Genomic DNA, 21,117 nt, shown 5'->3' with positions numbered 1-21,117 from the left:
CTCCTGAGTACTGAAATTAAAGGTATGCACCACCATGCCTGACTAAGACAGCAATTTTGTTATCATCAAGAAGAACAGTAAGAATACGAAAATATATAATGAAATGATCTAATTATTAAAAACTAGTGAATTCTGTTGAATTGCAATAACAGACTGTCAGAATATAAAACATGTTAAATGCTCACAAATTATTCAAAGATTTGATAAATGTAATGCTTGTATTTACTTTTATCATTAACTTTGTGCACAGCTCTCCAATAGGATTTGTATCTTTGGGGTTGACCGCTTCAATGGCGGGTGGAAAGCATCTGTACAACACACTGCTTGAACAAATGAACATCCTGCTTCTCTTCAACACCCAAAACTGGGCCTTTAATCTCATTTGGAAGCATGATGCAAGCTTTGGAATGAGAACGGTATTAATCCCCATAAGGAGTAAAAAGGAAGGCAGTAATCTGGCAAAAAGCAAGTTAAAGCTTCAAGGACAGTTTGAAAGCAAGTACCTGAACAAAGGTTAAAAACGTACCTGCTGATCTTCTGAGGTTGCAGAGGGATGATGGGGATGACAGTGTTGCAAAGAGACTTGCAGAGCGGGCACAGGTATTCTCCACTCTCCAAGTCAAACAGGTCAACATGAATGCGCTGCTGAGAGCTAAGCTGCACAGCTTCAAAATACCTGCAAAATTCAAGGATGCAGGTCCACTTAGAACAACTCAGGTAGCTTTGATCTATTCTGAGTAAAACAGGTCTAGAACTTTGGACTTAATAAATATCTTTAGAACATATAAGCAAAAACACATGTTGTAATTATGAAAGAGACAGACAACCCATTTAGGGTGTGAATAAACTGGAAAATACATTACAGCAGATAGAAATCTCAATTACTTTGTTAAATCCTAATTTTTCCTCTGCCTAAACAGCAAGTGGGCATAACTACAGACTCCCAGTGATCAACTACAGCACTGAGGGCTTTCGATGGAAAATTATGTTTCTAATCTGATGGCAAATGAGTAAGCTATACAAAAGATTTATCAGAAATTACATATTTGAAACTTTTATCTTTTCTCAAGATAAAATCATAATTTGTCATATTGCATATATATATATATTTAAATACAGGCTTCTCTGTGTAGCTCTGGCTGTCCTGACTCTGGCTCTATAGATCAGGCCTTGAACTCTACTGCCTCTCCCTCCCCAGTGCTGGGATTAAAGGTCTACTGCCTCTCCCTCCCCAGTGCTGGGATTAAAGGTGGGCACCACCATGCCTGGCTGCAAAGATATCTTTTACTAACTACATATTTTAAGTTTTTTTTTTTAAATAAAGATTACTGCTTCTCTCACATGACTAGTAACAAGCAGTGTTAATTAATACTATTTAGTTTGCAAGAAGTAAGTGTATTTTCAGTGCTAGGGACTGAGTGAGGGCAGCACATCATGCATGTTAGTACAATGCTATATTACCATACTATACTCCTAACTCCTAAAAATAGTAAGCTGGGAACTTTCTAAAGGTTACAATATATAGAAATATAATTAGTATCATGAGAACAGGATTAGTAATTAAAATTGCCTTAGTTATTCTAGTAAGAAAAACAGAAAGACATGAGAAAACATGTTTTTTGTTTTTTTTTTGTGGCATGTGGTGAATGTCAATATTCCTAGTCTTTTTCAAGAACACATCAGGGGGCAACTTACTTTTGCCAGCACACTGCATGCATTACATGACCACAGCTTCCTGTATAAGTTCCATGTGCCAAGTCTGGATCCATGAAAAGAGGGTCCAGCATTTCTGGTTCAGAAAGATATAAATAAGAAGTATGTACTTATGTTTTCTAAAGTGTTAAGGGGTTGGGAGTGGAGAAAGTTTTCAGGTCTAAAATGCTAGTCACAAAGTTTTATTTCTTAGGAATGTCCAGGGATAACAATACGACAGCAGTATATACGTTCCTAATAGTAAGAAGAGGAAAGAAGCAAGGCCAACAGGTTAGATTCTGAATTCTGTATGGATTAACAACTCTACAGTCATTTACACTGTAATTCTGAACAGTAGGTACAAGCTGTATTATACTGGTGGTTGAAATGCTTTCCTATTCTTTAAGAACAAATCTGCTCTTATAATTTTAAAGAATAATTTGAATACACAACAACTTATAAAAAAGATTTATTTTAATATGAGTGTTTGCCTGCCTATATGTGCACCACGTATGTACTTGGTGCCCAAAGAGGCTAGAAAAGGGCACTGATCTCCACAACTAGAGTTGCAGACAGCTGTGAGCCGCCATGCAGAACCCAGGTCCTCTGCAAAGGCAGCAAGTGCTCTTAACTACTGAGCCATCTCTCTAGCCACTATAAATGACAACTTTAAAAGGGGAAAACCCCACATTTTTGAGCATAAACTTCAAATTATGATATCACTGCACCACTCACGGCCTAAGGCCAGTTAACACCTCTTTGCTTTACTCCCTCATGTATACGATGGCATCTAATGCACAAGGTTGTTGTGAGGATGGAGTAAGCAAATACATAGCATTTAGCCAGTGACTAAAACATGCTAAATATTAATAAATGTTAGTTTATTATCATCATCACTTCAAGGGAATGTAAAATATAAAGCGGCTACTTCTGATAAGTATGTGTTACCTAATTAATACTTGATGCAGTAAATGTTTAATATAAATCTAATCATAAGGCACAGAGATAGATTTACGATGTGAGACACTGGATAAAATTATTAGTCTGCATTCATCAAACCAGTTATTATCTTGAAAAAGGGAGGAAAAGTGATTATTCTCCATTAAAACAACTAAAATAAGCTTTTATTTTGCTTTGTTTCTGAGTTTTGGGAAATGCATTCAGTAATACCTAGGAATGAAGTGTTTTGAAGCTTGCAATCTACTTTCAAATGGTTCAGCAAGATAAAAATAAAGCCAATATTAGATGGATTGAGCAACATGACCAAGGACTAACAAAAATCAAAACAACGACAAAAATAATAAAGTCAAGTAGCCAATGTAGCATGTAAGAACCTAATCTATTTCACATGTGGATATGAGATCTACCAAACAGGACTTACATAAAACCTCACTCAGGATTTATATAACCCTCTTTCAAAGCTTATTTCATTCTAATTACACAGGCAGGAAAAGGAATGGCTGAAACTACATTAATTGTGATGCATACCTGCTAAGAGGTCTATGGGTTTCCCCCTGTGCTGGGTTAAGGCAGTGGACTTCTGCACACAGGCTGATAATACCATGGCATTGTTTTCTAGTTTCACCTCTTGCTCTTCTTGGCAGAGGATGCATGTCAGCACCTCCTTTTCAGTAACAGCTGGACCCCGTTTAGGCCCCAAAGCAACTCTAGAGTGGTCGCTGACCGCTGGGGGGCTGCTGAAAGAAACAGCCAGAAGTAAGGGTATATGTTTTGGTCACTGTCTTTACAGCTGGGTATATTTTAAGTAAGTAAATATAAATAAAAATTCTATTTGACAATATTACCTTTAAAGTCTATCCTGAACTTTTTGGCTTTAAGCAGTTAATTTTCTAAATAGAAAATTCACTTTAAGTGCACAAAGAAATACACCAGAGGCCACTATATATGTTATGATTCTTTTTAATTTACTTTATCAATGAAAATTGGTATTTGAATGATAAATATGTAGTTCACATATCAGAGAAATTCTGTCAAATAAAGTATTAAGAAGAAGATAAAAGCATTGTATTTTGATGGTGTAAGCACTACTAATCTTATTTCCTCCTAGCTTGCTTTCTACTTACACACGTTTTGAACAAATAACATCATACTATAAACAGAGATTTACTCACTTAAATGTTGCCTTACACATTTATACCTTTGTTATTTTGTCATGAACTAAGATTTACTCAGAAACATTTGAAATAGCTGCCTAGAGGTACTCTTGCTACTGTACCATAATACTTTTGTCCAGTCCCTTTCATTATGCCTTTATGCTTCTGTTATCTATTTTAGTAGAAATTAAAACTATAAAAACTTAAGCCTTAATAAATTTTAATGATATAGCAACACTTACTTATGATCTATAATATACCTAATACTAAGATACAAATAAAAGTGAGTACTTATAATGGTTTATGATACTAGGCACTGTTTCACATTTTTTTTCACTTAATCCTTACAATAAAACATGACGTAGGTATTATAATTACCTCCATTTTTCCAGAGGGAGAAACTGAGGCCTAGAGATACTAAGAGACAGATCTTGAAACTTATCATTAATAGGTAGTAAGACCAAGATTTAACTAACCCAAGTGACCTGGCCTCAGAGGTCACATTCTGGACCATTCTACAAAACTATACAAGAAGCTCCCTGAAATATGGTGAATTATCCAATGAAATATAAATAACTCAAATACCCATCAGTGTAAGTGAACTAACGTAATATAGAACATTACACAATTTTCAAAGGGTACTGCTCAGTAGTAACATATGGCCCCACATCCTTAGAGATATAATAAATATATAACATTTATGCAAACAAAACAAAAGGCTGAATAACAAAAACACATGATTTTGTGATTACATATATTTGCATGTAATAGTATAATAAAATTTCTGACACATACACATAAAACATTTTTGTTTTTGAGACAAACTCTCACTATGTGCAGCTTTAGTCTCCAACTCACTGTAGCTTAGACTAGCCTTGACCTTTCAACCTTTTTTTTAAACCTCTTGAATGCAGAGCTATATACATAAAACTTATAACCACAGAAGGCAGGATTTGGTTAAATACCCAAAGGGACTTTAGCTTTATCTCTACCATTTGATTTTCAAAATGAAAATATAGCAATATAACTGTAATTAAAATAGTGAACAGAAAAGACATTAAGATAAAAAAACTAAAACTTAAGATACTGAGAAATCTGCCTTCCTCAACAATGAAATTGTCTTTTGCTTTTGAAGTTTTTTATTTGTTGAGACAGTGTTTCATAGGGTTGCACTGATATGAGCCTGATATGTGACTCAGGCTGGCCTTGCACTTGTGGCAATCCCGCCTCTGCCTGCGAGTGCTGGGCTCAGAGGGACCCATGCCTGGCTTCATTGAGAACTTTTTTTTTTTTTTTATGGCAAATGCTTATAGTGTTAAAAAAAAAAAAAAAAGACGGACAAAATATGAGAAATAATCAGGAAGAAAAGAAGGAGCAAAAGCCTCGACAGAAATAGGCAAAAGATAGTAAGGCATTTGGCAAAAGACAAATATAAGAAGTCAGTAACCAACTTTACAAGATTTCATTCTTGCACTCACTAGCAACCAGAAAATGTTTGCTTTTTAGTCTATGGTGCTAGGGATTGAACCTAGGGCCCCATGTCTGCTAAGCAAGCATTCTACCACTGAACTGCACTCATAGCTCATAAATTTTAGTTTGGTGAGAATGAAGCATGTTGATACACTACAAGAAGTAGAAAATGACAGAGTCACCCAGAATGGCAATGTGTAGCATCTGCTAAAATTTTCACCTAGGTAGGCCTGGTAGTGCATACCTTTGATTCCACCGTTAGGGAGACAGAGGCAAGGAGGTCTCCTTGAGTAGGTCAGTCTGCTCTACATAGTGATTCCAGGACAGCCAGGGTTAGTGAGACTCTGTCTCAAAAATAAGTTATTTCTATTATATTAAATTAAAATTTAATTTAGTTTAGATTCTGCCCGGGGAGAACTACTGGCACAACTACAGAAGAAAACACATATGAGAATTATCTGACAGACTTCTGAGGGAAAATAGGAGGCATCTTAGACCCCCAAGTCAGATAAAATAGTACAAATCCACACATGGCCGCCTATACATCCATAAAGAGCAAAAGGATAAGGAAGGGAGGGAGAGACAATGAGTGTGATCAGAATGAATGATAAACATGTATCGAATTATCAAAGAATAAATTAATTTAAAAAAAGAAGAAATGAGGGGATGGAAGTCAAAAGGTACATATTTATAGGTATGCAGAGTGAGCAAGTCTTCCTATTTTATGTATAGTATAAGGAAGATTGCTATATTGTATAGGTATTCAGAATGAACAAATCTATGTATTTTATGTATAGCATAAGGAATAAAGCTGTATTAGGTTCTCTTATCAAAACCAGTAACGGCATAAAGTACTTGCTTGATGAACTAATTATTTCATTGTTTATATGTATAGAAAAACATCACGGCCAGCAAGATGGTTCAGCAGGTAAAATAAAAGTGCTCCCTAACCTGATAACTTGGGTTAATTCCTGGAACCCATGTGATGTAAGGAGTGAAACGGCTCCTACAAGTTGTCTTCTGACCTCCATATGTACACAAAAAAATAAATAAACAAACATGTTGTGTACCTTAAATACTCAGTATAAATGAATACATATGAAAACTTGAAAATCAAAGGAAAAGAATGATGCAGAGTCTACATCATGGGTCTACATGTGCTAACATGAAAAATGTACACAGAGAAAGCAAGCTATAGAACTAAATATATGGGGTGGGAGAGATGGCTCTGCGGTTAAAACCACTGACTGCTCTTCCAGAAGACCCAGGTTTGATTCCCTGTCATACTATGGCAACTCACAAGCATCTGGAACTTTAGTTCCAAGAGATCTGGTGCCCGCTCTGACTTCTGTGGGCATCAAGTATACAAGTGGTACACAGATGTATATGCAGGTAAAACGCCCAAACATAAAATAAAAATAAATAAATCTCAAAAAAAAATCTTCTAGAGAACTAAATATGAAAGAAAAGAAAAACATTGGTGTGGTGGGTCATGCCTTTATTTCAGCACTTGGGAGGCTGAGGCAGGATTGCTACAAGTTCAAGACCACCACAAACCAGATAAGATGATCCTGTCCTAAAGAGCAAACAAAAGAAAAACTAGCATAAAGCACCTCTATTACGTTATGGATTTTTTTTCAGTTTGTAATAATGGTAGTTATTTTTCCTAGAAACCATAAAAACAATGTGGAATATATGAGGTGATACATAAATGGGTATCTAAAAACACCAATACATAGAAAATAAAGGGTTAGTTTCTATCTTTGCTGTTCTAATTTTAATTTTAGAAAAACATTATTTCAGAAGAATGTATGTTTGTTTTTTTTTCCTAAAAAAAAAAAAAAATTCTGAACTAGTCATCTTTTGCTTTGTTTTACCTCTCTTCCTCCATAATGGAGTCTTCCTTTCCTGTTATTTCTGATGTACTGTCATACATGAGTTTGTGAGTTTCAATGAAGTTTTTCTGTAAGGCAGACATCTGGGCCATGATCTTCTGGCGGTGTAGCCTAGCAGCTTCAGCTTTTCTCTTCCGTTCTGCTTTTTCCTTATCATGAGTAATCTAAATATTAAGTAAAATTAGATAAGATCTCCTGTTAAAAATTCATATCCAGACTGATTATCTTCTGTTTGGTGCAGCAGTTGCCACTTCTGATAAGCTAGACTTCAAACAAAAAGTAATTTGGAAAGATAAAGAGGACTACTACATATTAATAAAAGAATAACCTATCAAGAAGATATAACAGAGCCAGGCATGCTGGCACACACCTTTAATCCCAGCACTCAGGAAGGCAAAGGCAGACTGCTTTGAGTTCGAGGCCAGCCTGGTCTACAAAATGAGTCCAAGACAACCAAGGCTACACAGAAAAACCCTGTCTCAAAAAACAAAAACAAACAAACAAAAAAAAGATAAAACAAGCTGGGCATGGTGGTAGCCTTTAATCCCATCACTCAGGAGGCAGAGGCAAGTGGATCTCTGTGAGTTTGAAGCCAGCTTGGTCTACAGAGTGAGTTCTAGGACAGGCAGGGCTACACAGAGAAACCCTGTCTTAAAAAACAACAACAAAACAAATCAAATAAATAAAAAGATATAACAATTATTGATACATATGCACCAAATATTAGAGCCCCTAATTTTGTAAAACAAACACTAGAAGGCATAGAAGAACATACAGTCCCTGATACAGTAGTGGGGACTTCAATACCAACTCTCATGTTTAAATAGGTCTAAAGAAACCTCAGAACCACAATACGCCATCAGCCAAATGGATGTAGATTATTCTACCTGACAGGGAATATGCATTCTTCTCAGTGGCATATGAAACTGTCTCCAAAACTGATCACATCATAGGCTACAATTCAATACTTAACAAATACTAAAAAACAAATTAATTTTTTGTTTGTTTTGTTCGTATTGTTTTGTTTTTTGAGACAGGGTTTTACTGTGTAGCCCTAGCTGTCCTGTAACTCACTATGCAGACCAGGTTGGCCTTGGACTCACAGAGATCCACCTGCTTCTGTCTTGAGTGCTGGGAGAAAAGGCATGTGCTACCATTTTCTGGCAGAATTAATTCTTCATATAAGACCACAATGAAATAAAAGTAGGAAGCAACAGACAAACTACAGATGCTAGAAAAATACTTGGAAAATGAACAATACATTTTTGAATTAACAGAAATCAGAGAAAAAATTTAAAATTCCTATAATTAAATGAAAATGAGAATACACTCTTCCAGAACCTTTGGGGCACAATCAAGGCAGTCCTAAGAGGAAATTTATAGCTATAAATTCTCATATTTAAAAAAAAAAAACCTGAGAGATCTTAAATAAACAACCTAACAATGTAACTCATGGCTCTAGAAAAACAACAAGAAGCCAATCCCCAAACCAGGGGATGGTAAGACATTATAAAGATTAGAGAAGAAATTAATGAAATACAGACTAAAAGAACATTGGTTTTTTGAAAAAGTTAGTAATATTGACAAATTCTTAACCAATGTGACATAAAGAAAGAATGTGAAGATGAAATTAGAATAAAAGGGTGTTAAATAACAGACTCCAATGAAATCCAAAACATTAATTATTAGTGAATAATTTGAAATTTTATATGCCAAGAAGCTGGAAAACCTAGAATAAATGGCTAAATTGTTATGTGCATATGACCTGCCAAAATTAACACCAGAAGATAAAAATAACTTAAAGAGATTTATTACAAGTAGTGAAGATTTAGCCCAGGCCTTTCCACATGTTTGACAAATGCTCTAGTACACACTAACTTAGTACAATGTGTTTTAGGAAAAAGTTAATAACTTCAAGTAGAAATATTCTAATAATTAAGATAAATGTGGTGGTACACACTTTTGATTCCAACATTTGGGAGGCAAAGACAGATGGATCTCTCTGAGTCTGAGGTCAGCTCGGTCTACACAGTGAGTTGTAGAATAGCCAGGGCTACATAGAGAGACCCTGTCTTAAGAAATAATAAACAAATAAAAAAATTCTAAATTTTAGAGTACTCAAATAATTAAACACTAGCAAATTATTCTATTAATTATTCTAATTAATTCAACATTAGAAAAATATGAGTCAAAACATTATGGAAAATCATGATCTACATATTATCTAATTTTACTGAATCTAAGATGAACCATTATTTTATCCTTCCTAATAGATGGATACTATTGACTAAATTATGAAATGCCATTGACTGAGACATGTCCTAATTTTCAACATGAACACAATTATATTAATTAAAATTAATATAATAGACTATTCCTAACAGAGTTCCACTGGGCATCAAGTTCCTCCAATTTTATAAAATACATACATTGAGGTGAATTTATGTTAAGTGCAGTACAGAAGCACAGGAACAAAAGATGAACAAAAATCACATATTTTGCCACAGTTTCTTCCTAACAGTAACTCCTTATTCAAAGATGGATGAATGTAACATTGTTAGCATGCTGTTACCTCTTCATTCTTAATGGATTCCAATCCTGAAGTGGTTGCCACAACTAAAGAAGATTTTTCTCTTAATCGCTTCACTGTGTCAAACATCTGTGTAAACAGATGAAATATTATGTTTAAAGTGACCAGGGAGAAAAAAAAAATCACTAATTTGATTCAGCCATTTTGTCTCTAAATGCATTTGAGGTAAGCTACTTAAGATACGTACCAAAAACACAAAATTTAAAAAGCGACTCTGACTGTGACAATACTGTTGGTCAATTAGCCATCAGTTGGGCTAGGTAAGTCTGCTGCTCTGAGGATGTCTGTTTGTCTGGGGTGGGGTGCACAGATTTATTTTTAAATTTTAATAAGAACTCTAACTCTTGGGCTCACATGGTTTTTTTGACTTAGCGTTCTAAATAACTGGGATTACATAGCATACTACTAAACCCAGTTTAAAGTAACATTTTTATCCATGTCTTCAAAACAAAGATACCCCACTGTCGCTGTGCCCTATGTAGTGAACACAATCTGGCACCGGGTTATCCCTTTGACATTACTGCCTCCTTGTAGGTTACAGTGATACTGGCATTGCTCTTGGCCATTTTGGAACACTTGCGTGGCAGTACTTTCTTGTGGAGATACTCATTAGAGTCCTAGGATCCCGGCTCTACAAGGATCTAGGTTTCAGCTCTCACTTCACCTTCTGACAAAGACCTTCTCTCACTATTCAAGAGAACTTCTGTCACTGTACTGAACTATCCTCGTGACTGTTTTAAAGGTATCTGTACTTTAACTGTGGTGCGCTCCACGAAGGCAAGCACACTGTGCTGCTTAGAACCTTGAATTCAGCCAGGCATATTGCAACTACTCAGCACACGCACCTGACGATGACATAAATGAGTATGTCATTATTGAAAGAAGCGCCACAGAAACAGAAAAAATTTCAGTTACTAGTACAAAAAAACACACAGTTGTAATCATTGATAGTAAATGACTTTGCAAATGAAGAGAGAACACAGGGGCTTGAATTGAACACAGGGGCTAGCACCAAATAAAAATGTTTTATACACAGTATGGGATTACACAATTAAGTATAATTTAATAATGATAATAAATGACTGTCATTTCTGGACTTTATTTTTGAAATTATAATTACATCACTTCTTCCTTCCTGCCTCCTAAACTTCCTGTAGACTCCTCCCTTGTTCTTTTTTGTTATATGCCTATGTGTGTATATACATACATATTCCTAAATATAAACTGCTCAGTCTGCATAACATTATTTACATGTACTTTCTTATGTGCTCACTGCATCATACTGTAAATTTTTACAAATTTATTCATAATTGTGGGGACTGACTCAAGAACCCACACATGTTAGCACACATTCTGCACTGACCTCTACTGCAGCCAGCCCCATACTACTCTTTTCATTATAATCTGAGAGTACGCCCTTTCTACTTACAAAAGTTTTTGTGCCAGTAGCCCCTCATACATCCTGTATTTGTTTACTGGGTTTATTGATTGCATTAGGCCACATCAAGCAACAAACCACTAAGGCTTGCATTTGCATAAGCATGTTCTGTGGTATTCAAGTAAGGCTGAATCACTTAATGATGCATTTATCAAAATACACTCTTGACATTAAGCAATATATAACTATATTAAACCTATTTACTTTTGTAATATACCTGGAGTATCCATGTTATCATGTCCTTCTGGCCTTCTAATTGGGGGATTCCTTTGAGTTTTTCCAAAAGCATTTGTATATTCTGAGCATTCATGGCTGAACTTCCCAATCCTTTTTTAAAATACAAAATTATATTAAAAGAAAATTATCTTCATAATTATATGTACTAATTATAATTCTTAGTGCCTGTCATTCACATGATGACTGAGGTTTGCCAGCCAGGCCCTTAACTACCTTAGATTTTCAAAGAAAGAAAACTGCGATGACATGAAATACTGAGTGATGACTGTATGAATTATTAAGCACTAAATTAAAAGACTAATTACTTTAGAGGAAAACTCTAATTACTTTAAGTCTCCCTCTGCATCCACCCACTTGCACTGCTAAGCAACAGCTACTCCTAATAGCCTGTTCTTGCTGTTCCTCTTTGTTCACTTTTTACACAAGTACATGATGAGAACAACTGCAGAAATAATGAAGTGAGAGACATTATATTCATATCAGAAAAGGCTTATGACAGCCTCAGTAATCTACAAAAATAGTATAAAAAGAAAATGTGATACTTTGCTTACAATTATGGGTTTTACAACTGTTTCAGGAATTTGCTTTGAACAAGTCTATCCTAGCTTAAGAGCATTCTAATCTAAACCTATCCTATTCCTCAAAATTAAAAAAAAAAATGTACAGGGGGCTGGAGAGATGGCTCAGTGGTTAAGAGTATTGTCTGCTCTTCCAGAGGTCCTGAGTTCAAGTCTCAACAACCATAAGGTAGCTCATAACCATCTATATAATGAGATCTGATGCCCTCTTCTGGTGTGACGCAGACAGAATATTGTATACATAATAATAAACTTTTTTACTAGTTCCTAAAAGAAAAAAAATGTACAAAAAGACACGTTTTCAGTCAGACAGACTTCTTCCCTTTCATATTACAATACTGTAGCTGTAGTAACAACAACTGCAGTAGGGAACTGGAGAAAATTAGTATAATGGAAAACACTAGTTAAAACTAAATATGCTAGACAAGTAAATCATTTAAGGGTGTGGTGGTCTGAACAGGTACAGCCCCCAAGTGGGAATGCTTGGCCTATATGAAGTGGCGAGATTATGAGGTGTGGCCTTGTTGGAGGAGTATTGTCATTGTTGGGGTGGGCTTTGAGAACACACACACACACACACACACGCTCAAGCTCCACCCCAGTTTGGTACACAGTCTCCTTCTGCTGTCTGAGGATCCAGATAGGGAACTCTCAGCTCCTTCTCCAGCACCATATCTGCCTGGATGCTGCCACGCTCCCAACCATGACGACAAAGGACTAAACCTCTGACACTGTAAGCCAGCAGGTATAAGAGTTACCTTGGTCATGGCGTCTCTTTACAGCAATGAAACCCTAACTAAGACAAAGGGTTTTCTAAACTTTAAGGACTGACAGATAAAAACTGTTGCAGGTCCAAACTTTCATTTACAAACTGGCAATTAGCTAGAAGCTTGTTGGGATGATGCTTTAGCATACTTGAAGCCTTATGGTAAAAGTCAAATGTCACTTCCTCTTCAGGAGCTTTCTGAAGCTGCTGCTTCTCCTCCAGCAAGCCCAGTGCCAATATGTGGAATGCCTGGAGGAGGAGAACAAGGGTCTGTGAAGTGCTTCTTCTTTAACTGGAGGTACTAATATAAATAACCCAAGGAGAAAGAAAACAATAACCAAATATGGACAAAGCTTATAAACAAAGAGTTAACAGAAAGAGAAATCATGAATACTATGAGAAATGCCCAACCTAAGTTCAAATTAAGGAGATATAGTTTAAGGTGACTGAAAGAGTGTTACTTTAAAAGTGACAAAAATTTAGAGGTTAGTATAAACTACACAGCTGCCAAAAGAGTCAGGAAGCAGTCACTTGTTATTACACTGGTGATAAAGAGATAAACAAGTTTTACATTAAAAACAAACAAAACCATTGTGACAATATCAGTCAAAAATTGTAAAGGAACCATATACTAGGAATTGGTATGGCAAATACACTCATTTGTGAGGATGCCCAATGTAAACCAGGTGTAGTACACATCTGTAACCTCATGTACTTGGAAGGCTGAAGTGGGAGGATCCCCAAAGCCCACAAAACCAAGACCAGCCTGAGAAGTATAGAGAAGCTATCACAAGCAAGCAAGGAAACTAACTATAAACAATGTTCCTCTTAGTGTCCCTTGTTATAACAAAACCCTAAATCCAAACACAATGTTTATTAATAACAGAAAAGTTAAACGTGTGATAGTATACCGACATGAGATACCCAAGCAAACAAGAATGACAAAGACCTTTCTGAGCTTATGTTGGTATAGTTTCCAGATATGCAAAACATTAACAGTGCTTATCTCCTAAGTAGGACACTGGGAGATGTAGGGAAATTTTTAATTGGAATTCAAATAAAGCTCTACAATACCAAATATAGCACTGAAAGTATTTATCATTGTTACAAGTATTGACATATATATAGAGCATGAACTTAGACCAATAACAAAACCAACAGGGGAGGGGGATGTTAAATAGGTATGAAATAATTATATAAATATAGCTACCATAAAATAGCAGGCTTAAGTAATTCATTATTAGTGGTACCAACAAGCCGGGTATGGTGACTCATATGTATACTCTTAGCCTTCAGGCAGGGGCATTGACACAAGTTTTAGGCTAGCCTAGGCATTAGGACTTTCAGTCCACCCTGTTTCAAAAAACCAAAACAAACAAATAGAGCTGCAAGTGTGGCTTGGTGGTAGAGTTCTTGTCTAGCATATACACGTTCCTGGGTTCATTCCCACCAAACCAGACCAAATAAACATATGCATATAAAAAGCATGATGCATCGGGCAGTGGTGGAGCAAGCCTTTAATACCACCACTCAGGAGGCAGAGGCAGGTGGAGTTCTATACGTTCCAACCTGGTCTACAGAGCGAGTTCCAGGCTGTTTCGAAGAAACAAAAAAGCATGATGCAATGTGATATGGACTTATCGCTAACATGAAGAGACTTCTTTTTCTTTTTTCTTAACTGAGAAGGAGCTTTATTTGAATAGAGTTAGAGAGTGGTACCTAAAATAGCATAGGAATGATTATGTTCCAAAAGAGCTCATTAACCAAATGGGTTCTATTTCCCAGCAGCTTTGCAGTTAATGCAATCAATAAGAGGATTGCCAGGAATATAGTTACCTTTGATCACTGTAATATGCTCCCATTACAAAAGTACATGGTACATCACAATTAAATTTCTACAAAATCCCAACCACAAGAATTACAGGAGGAAATAAAAACAGATGACGTCTTACAGATTTTAAACTTGTCTTCACTACTTGATTCATCAGAGATCACAGCATCTTTAAAAGACAGCGCTTCCTCTTTCTCCATTTATAGCATCTCTCAAAAGGGAGAAGGCACCCTTGGCTAGCCCAGGGATTGCCATTCTCCCTACCAGCCAGGGCTGAACAACAGGGGAGGGCAGAGCAGAGTGAGGCAGGGAGCAGAAGGTTAATTTCCCCTAGCACAACACAGCTGTTAGAGCTTGATGGGAGAGCAGAGCTGGGGAGACTAGATTTGGGAGAGGGATACGGGCCCTGCTTCCTGTCAGAATCATTAGAAGAGGAGGAGGAAGAGCGGGAATGGCTGCCACGCTTGCACTGTTTGTGCATCTTTTTTATGAGCTTTCTTCATTTTCTTTTCCATCATCATTCCTGGCTTTATCATGGCAGAAGCCAGAGAAATCACAAAAAAGGGGAAGGATAGAGACCTTAGTGTTGGCATCCCTAATACCCGAGATGTGGCACAGGATAAAAAGGCCACTTGGAGAGAAAGCTGGGGAACATCTTGGGGAGGAGAGAAGCCAGAGGGAAAGAAAAGATGGGGAGATGGTGAACTGGCAAGACTGGAACCTCCACGGTATATACAGATTTGGCCCTGGCTGCCTAGCAGTGGGATTCTACATGTTTAGATGCTTGTTCAAGCCTTTCCAAGTACTTGATTAAGCCTTCCCAGTCTTAGCTTCACTTCCTGGTTATCCCTATTCTATGCACTTTTTTTTTTTTTTTGAGTCTTTTAAAACAAATCATTCTCAAGGATAGGTATGCTAAAAACATGAGAATGTATCACAAAAGAAACTTGGGCCACACTTAAAACTACTTTAATGACATGTATCATGTGTTTCTGACATAGTTCTTATTGACAGTAATCCGGGAATTGTTTTTCAGATTCCACAAGTACTCAAGGAAAACACTGCAGGTAAACATACCATTTGGAGCATTCCTTCTGTCCACAAATTAGAATCTGTGTCTACTGCCCGCTCAAATATGGTTCTGAGAATGTACATCATAATATCACAGTTGAGAAGGTTGATTACTTTGCTGAAAGCAGGGCAGAACTCAGGAGGAGGTGGTGGCGGCAATGCTGTTAGAGAAGCAGAATAAATGAGGAAAATAAACAAACAGGTACATTTTTATTTGAACTGCCCTTACACACTAAATTACAAATATCAAAATTCATAGTTTAAATGCAAAATAACACATGATTTTTTTTTTTTTTTGCTTTAAAGCGCAGAAAATATAAATGTCAAGGGAAATGTAAACTGCTATACCAGTCTCCCCAAATAAATCCCATTTGCTAACAATTTTAAATGCTATCATTCATGTTGGCCACATCTTAATATGAAATGAAAAAGACTTTATATTTCCTTTAGTTGGCCCCCTCAAATTAAAAAAACACCCACAAAAATAGTCCAAATGTGTCATTTCAGAATCTTGATTTTTACCTTCATCTTTATTTTCTTGTTTTCTCCTTTTCTTCTGCATATGTTCAGCCTATTAAAACAAAACAAAAAAAAGTAAAACTATCATTGCATACACTGCTTAGCAAGCACAAAACAAATAGAATGTTTGAAAAAAAAATAGAAAGATTGACCTACCTAAAATACTTCATATGCTAATTTAAAATGTATTCAAAATATTGTGTAACTTTTATATTCATTTCTATTTCTATTTTATTTATTGTATTAAATGAAAGCTCCTGTGTTAAGACTCCATTGCTGTGAGAAAGCAGCAAAAAGCGTGGCAGCATCTCGCTGAGCCCGTGCCTGGCTTCTGATCTTCATGGCGAGGAAGCCATGTTAGAACAGTGTATTTCCCACAATACACTGTGGGCATCAAAGAAGCAAGACAATGCTGGCAGTAACCAGCTTTCTTTCTCCCCACTTTTGTAAATTACTCAACTTAACCAAAGGTCAACAAAACCAGCCATCACCTAAAACAAGTGATCATTTAATCGCCCTTCTAGGACAAACAAACACTATCAAAACTGCAGAATAGCTATTGTTGTGAAATAAAAGACATGACATGAAGAATGTGACTGTAAAATGAAGGATGCATCACTGAATTCTCCTGTAATGACTTTTTTTTGGTTTGGTTTGATTTTTCTAGACAGGGTTTCTCTGTGTAACAGAGACTGGCTGTCCTGGCCTCACTTCTGTAGACCAGGCTAGCCTCGAACTCATGGAGATCCTCCAGCCGCTGCCTCCCAAGTGCTGGGATTAAAGGTGTTTGTCACCACATCTAGCCTGTAGCAACTATTAAGGACATTTCTGGTGTAGTCAAGAAAATCCAAATATTCTGTATACATGAGATTACTGATCAAGTTTTTAATTTTCTTGAATGATTTCACCCTCTCTTGCATGATTCACGAGAGCCATCCTAAAACTATTTTTCTATAGATTCAGAAAACATACAGGACCTGAGGTTTATTTACTGAAAATGATAGTTTTCCTACCTTGCTATGTTGTGTTTTAGAATAATGGTAAAAGTACATATTGAAGTCTTTCAGTGATTCATCTTTCAGCTCATAAACTCCATGGCCTGATACACCTGGTTTCCTAAAGCAAGAGAAAACACAAGATGAACAGCAGTGTTTTTGTTTTCACAGTACTGAAAATAGACAAAGTAAGACTCTAAAATCTAATCTAAAATTCAAGATTCTCCCCCCCAAAAAATTGTATCTCAGAAATGATCAATTTAGTTGCTATAATAATAAAAAACACTGAATACAAATTCTTGACAACAGTGAAACTGTATTTAATCCGGGAATTGTTTTTAATAGTTATGAAATTCAAACAAACCTGGGAGTTTGTTTTGTGTTAGCTGAACCTGATAGTATGCCTTTTTTAGATTCCCAGACTTCTTCTATAGTCTCTGGGTTTAAAGGTGCCCGTTAAACTACAGTATAATAAGCAATTTAGGGTCAAACCTCAAATGGTAAAGCAACAAATAATTTGAAACTGTTAAAATAATAGTGTGGAATCCTCTATCAAGCGCTGTTTTGGTAAAAGCACCAAAGCTAAAAGGAACAGATCATATTTGCTATGAACATTTAGCACCTTTGAGTTTCTGCTAACAGGAATAAAAAGCCACATGCAATTTTATGTTATTTGAAACTAGTAGTGGGCTGCAGAGATGGCTCAGCATTTAAGAACACTGGCTGCTCTTCCAGAGGACCAGCACCTACATGGCAGCTCACAACTGTACTTAACTCCAGTTCTAGAGGATCTGGCACCCTTGCACAGACATACATACAGGCAAAACATCAGTGAACAAAAAAAAAAAATAAAAATCTTAAAAAAAAAAAAACCCTAATAGCATCGCCCTAAACACAATACAATCACAAGTCACAATACATTGTTAGTATCAATGTTCTATATATCAAGAATTAATCCAGTTAACATTTTACCTTACATACATAAAGAGTGAAAAAATTATAAGATACGGTAAGCTCTGTTAGGAAAAATGCTAAGATTAGCATATAAAATAAAAATTTTAATTAGCTTCAAATTATGGAAAGAGTTATCAGATAGTCTTATTAGCTTACTGTCTAAATCACCTAATATCACTAGACAAATTTCTATTAACCTGCCACATAAAGAACCTCATTTCATCAACAAATACATTTAATTATTTCATCATTAAACACAATTAGTCAACATTAGTGCATTCCTCATTCTCATCCCTCTACTCCATATTGTATTCTTATTGCTCAGAGTTCTATAGAAAATTTCAGATGTTCTACAAAGTATCCAGAGTACAAAAATAAAGATCAGACTGTCTCTTAGAATAAGGATAAGTATTAAACACTTACTTAAATGTGGCCACTTTGTTTATGACATTCTCTAAGCCAGTTTCATTATTTTCCTGTTGAAACAACATTTTTGTCACTTTTACCTTCAGGTAATGACTTTTTCTTCTTACTATGAACTGAAATACATTTTAAACTTCATCTCTGAAGCACTTTATATACAATAAATTAAAAGAATAACTGCAATATTGTATTAAAAGCACATATAAAAGCTGGGCAGTGGTGGAGCACACTTTTAATCCCAGCACTTGGGAGGCAGAGGAAGATGGATCTCTGTAAGTTCAAGGCCAACCTCGTCTACAGAGCAAGTTCAAGGATAGCCAGGGCTACACAAAGAAACCCTGTCTTGAAAACCAAAATAACAACAACAAAAAATGCATGTGAAGCCAGTATGTTGTAGGGAAGTAATTTCTTAAGATACATAATCTTATGTATAAATAGCACAAGATAAGGTAACTCTCTGAGTTTCCCACCTATTTGTATGTACACACACACACACACACACACACACACACACAATCTTTAACTCCCACGTTCCTTTTTTTCCCCTTCTTTTTTGTTCTTTTGGATAGTGTTGGAATTTAAAATACAGAGCCTTATGGCAAGTACTCTATCACTCGGCTATACATGCAGTGTTTAAAAAGAAGCCTGATACAGTATATTTATCAACAACATTTAGGCCTATGTCCATACTTTACTAATCCTTGAAACCAGAGGAATATCGAATGGCAGAGAAATACTTAAAGAAATGCTCAACCTCATTAGCAATCAGGGAAATGCAAATCAAAACGACCCTGAGATTTTACCTTACACCCATCAGAATGGCCAAGATGAAAAACTCAAGTGACAACACATGCTGGAGAGGTTGTAGAGAAAGGGGACCCCTCCTTCACTGCTGGTGGGAATGTAAACTGGTACAACCACTCTGGAAATCTATCTGGCGCTTTCTAAGACAATTAGGAATAGTGCTTCCTCAAGACCCAGCTATACCACTGCTAGGTATATACCCAAACTTTGCTCAAGTACACAAAAGGGATACTTGCTCAACCATGTTTATAGCAGCTTTATTTGTAATAGCCAGAACCTGGAAACAACCCAGATGTCCATCAACGGAGGAATGGGTACAGAAATTGTGGTATTTTTACACAATGGAATACTACTCAGCAATCAAAAAGAAGGAAATCATGAAATTTGCAGGCAAATGGTGGGATCTAGAAAAGATCATTCTGAGTGAAATATCCCAGAAGGAGAAAGACAAACACGGTATATACTCACTTATATAGACCTATAAGATATGACAAACATAATGAAATCTATACACCTAAAAAAGATTATCAAGAGAGCGGACATGGGGTAAGATGATCAATCCTCATTTAGAAAGACAGATGGGATGTGCATTGAACGTATGACAGGAGTCTACTGAGAGCATCTGAAAGACTCTAACTAGCAGTGTTTCCAAAGCAGATACAAAGACTCATGACCAAACCTTTGGCAGAGTACAGGGAATCATATGAAAGAAGGGGAGTTAGTATGATGGGGAAAGGATAGGAGCTCCACAAGGAACAAATATATCTGGGCACAGGGTCTTTTCAGGGACTGACATTCAACCAAGGACCATGTATGGATATAACCTAGAACCTCTGCTCAGATGTAGCCTGTGGTAGCTCAGTAACCAATTGGTTTCCCATAGTGAGGGGAACAAGGACTATTTCTAACAGGAACTCAATGACTGGCTCTTTGACCTCCCACCCCCCAAGGGAGGAGCAGTCCTGTTAGGCCACAGAGGAGGGCTTTGCAGCCAGTCCTGAAGATACCTGATAAAACAGGATCGGATGAATGGGGAGGAGGTCCCCCCTATTAGTGGACTTGGAAAGGGACACGGTGGAGATGACGGAGGAAGGGTGGGATTGGGAGGGAATGAGGGAGCCGGACACGGCTGGGATACAGAGTTAATAAAATGTAAATGATAAGAAAAAAATAAAATTAAATTAAAAAAAAGAAACCAAGGTAAACAGAATGACTAGCCTCCAACCAGAAACACACAGCAAAATATCTGTGCAACATGTCCAGATTGTTCCTCCTTTTGCAACTCTGATAGTTTTCTACTAATTAGCACAAACTCTTCCTTCAAAACAGAATAGTATTTTTATGAAGTCATTTATAATGAGGAGAAGGGGCTAGATAAGCTACTACAGTAAACTTACAGCTACCTATGGATTTTAAAAATTAAGAAACTTGTGCTCGCTTCGGCAGCACATATACTAAAATTGGAACGATACAGAGAAGATTAGCATGGCCCCTGCGCAAGGATGACACGCAAATTCGTGAAGCGTTCCATATTTTTTTTTGTAATAGCCAGAACTTGGAAACAACCCAGATGTCCATCAACGGAGGAATGGATACAGAAATTGTGGTATTTTTACACAATGGAATACTACTCAGCAATCAAAAAGGAGGAAATCATGAAATTTGCAGGCAAGTGGTGGGATCTAGAAAAGATCATTCTGAGTGAAGTATCCCAGAAGGAGAAAGACAAACTTGGTATAT

The 21,117-nt window shown here is 36.5% G+C and overlaps 1 protein-coding gene and 1 non-coding gene across 4 annotated transcripts in view; one reads left to right on the top strand and one right to left on the bottom strand.

The window, feature by feature from the left end:
- Ubr1 (ubiquitin protein ligase E3 component n-recognin 1) overlaps window positions 1-21,117 on the bottom strand; it is a 126,990-nt gene that overhangs the window by 36,502 nt on the left and 69,371 nt on the right. For all 3 annotated transcript variants that reach the window (XM_055628158.1, XM_055628035.1, XM_055628084.1), the window contains exons 22-32: window positions 18,574-18,626; window positions 17,215-17,317; window positions 16,205-16,253; window positions 15,689-15,843; window positions 12,930-13,029; window positions 11,417-11,526; window positions 9,744-9,830; window positions 7,154-7,335; window positions 3,181-3,389; window positions 1,696-1,789; window positions 527-676 (exon numbers count right to left, since the gene is read on the bottom strand). In XM_055628158.1, the coding sequence (XP_055484133.1) occupies window positions 527-676; window positions 1,696-1,789; window positions 3,181-3,389; window positions 7,154-7,335; window positions 9,744-9,830; window positions 11,417-11,526; window positions 12,930-13,029; window positions 15,689-15,843; window positions 16,205-16,253; window positions 17,215-17,317; window positions 18,574-18,626 (1,292 nt within the window). The remainder of the gene's footprint in view (window positions 1-526; window positions 677-1,695; window positions 1,790-3,180; window positions 3,390-7,153; window positions 7,336-9,743; window positions 9,831-11,416; window positions 11,527-12,929; window positions 13,030-15,688; window positions 15,844-16,204; window positions 16,254-17,214; window positions 17,318-18,573; window positions 18,627-21,117) is intronic.
- Window positions 20,808-20,914, top strand: LOC129675290 (U6 spliceosomal RNA). Its single transcript, XR_008719885.1, has one exon. It is a non-coding gene; the product is annotated as a U6 spliceosomal RNA (small nuclear RNA).

Source organism: Psammomys obesus, unplaced genomic scaffold (genome assembly GCF_907164565.1).
Source record: "Psammomys obesus unplaced genomic scaffold, mPsaObe1.curated_primary_1811, whole genome shotgun sequence".
Lineage (NCBI taxonomy): Eukaryota > Metazoa > Chordata > Mammalia > Rodentia > Muridae > Psammomys > Psammomys obesus.
The sequence above is the reverse complement of the archived record's forward strand: the minus strand, read 5'-3'. Positions and strand labels throughout refer to the sequence as shown.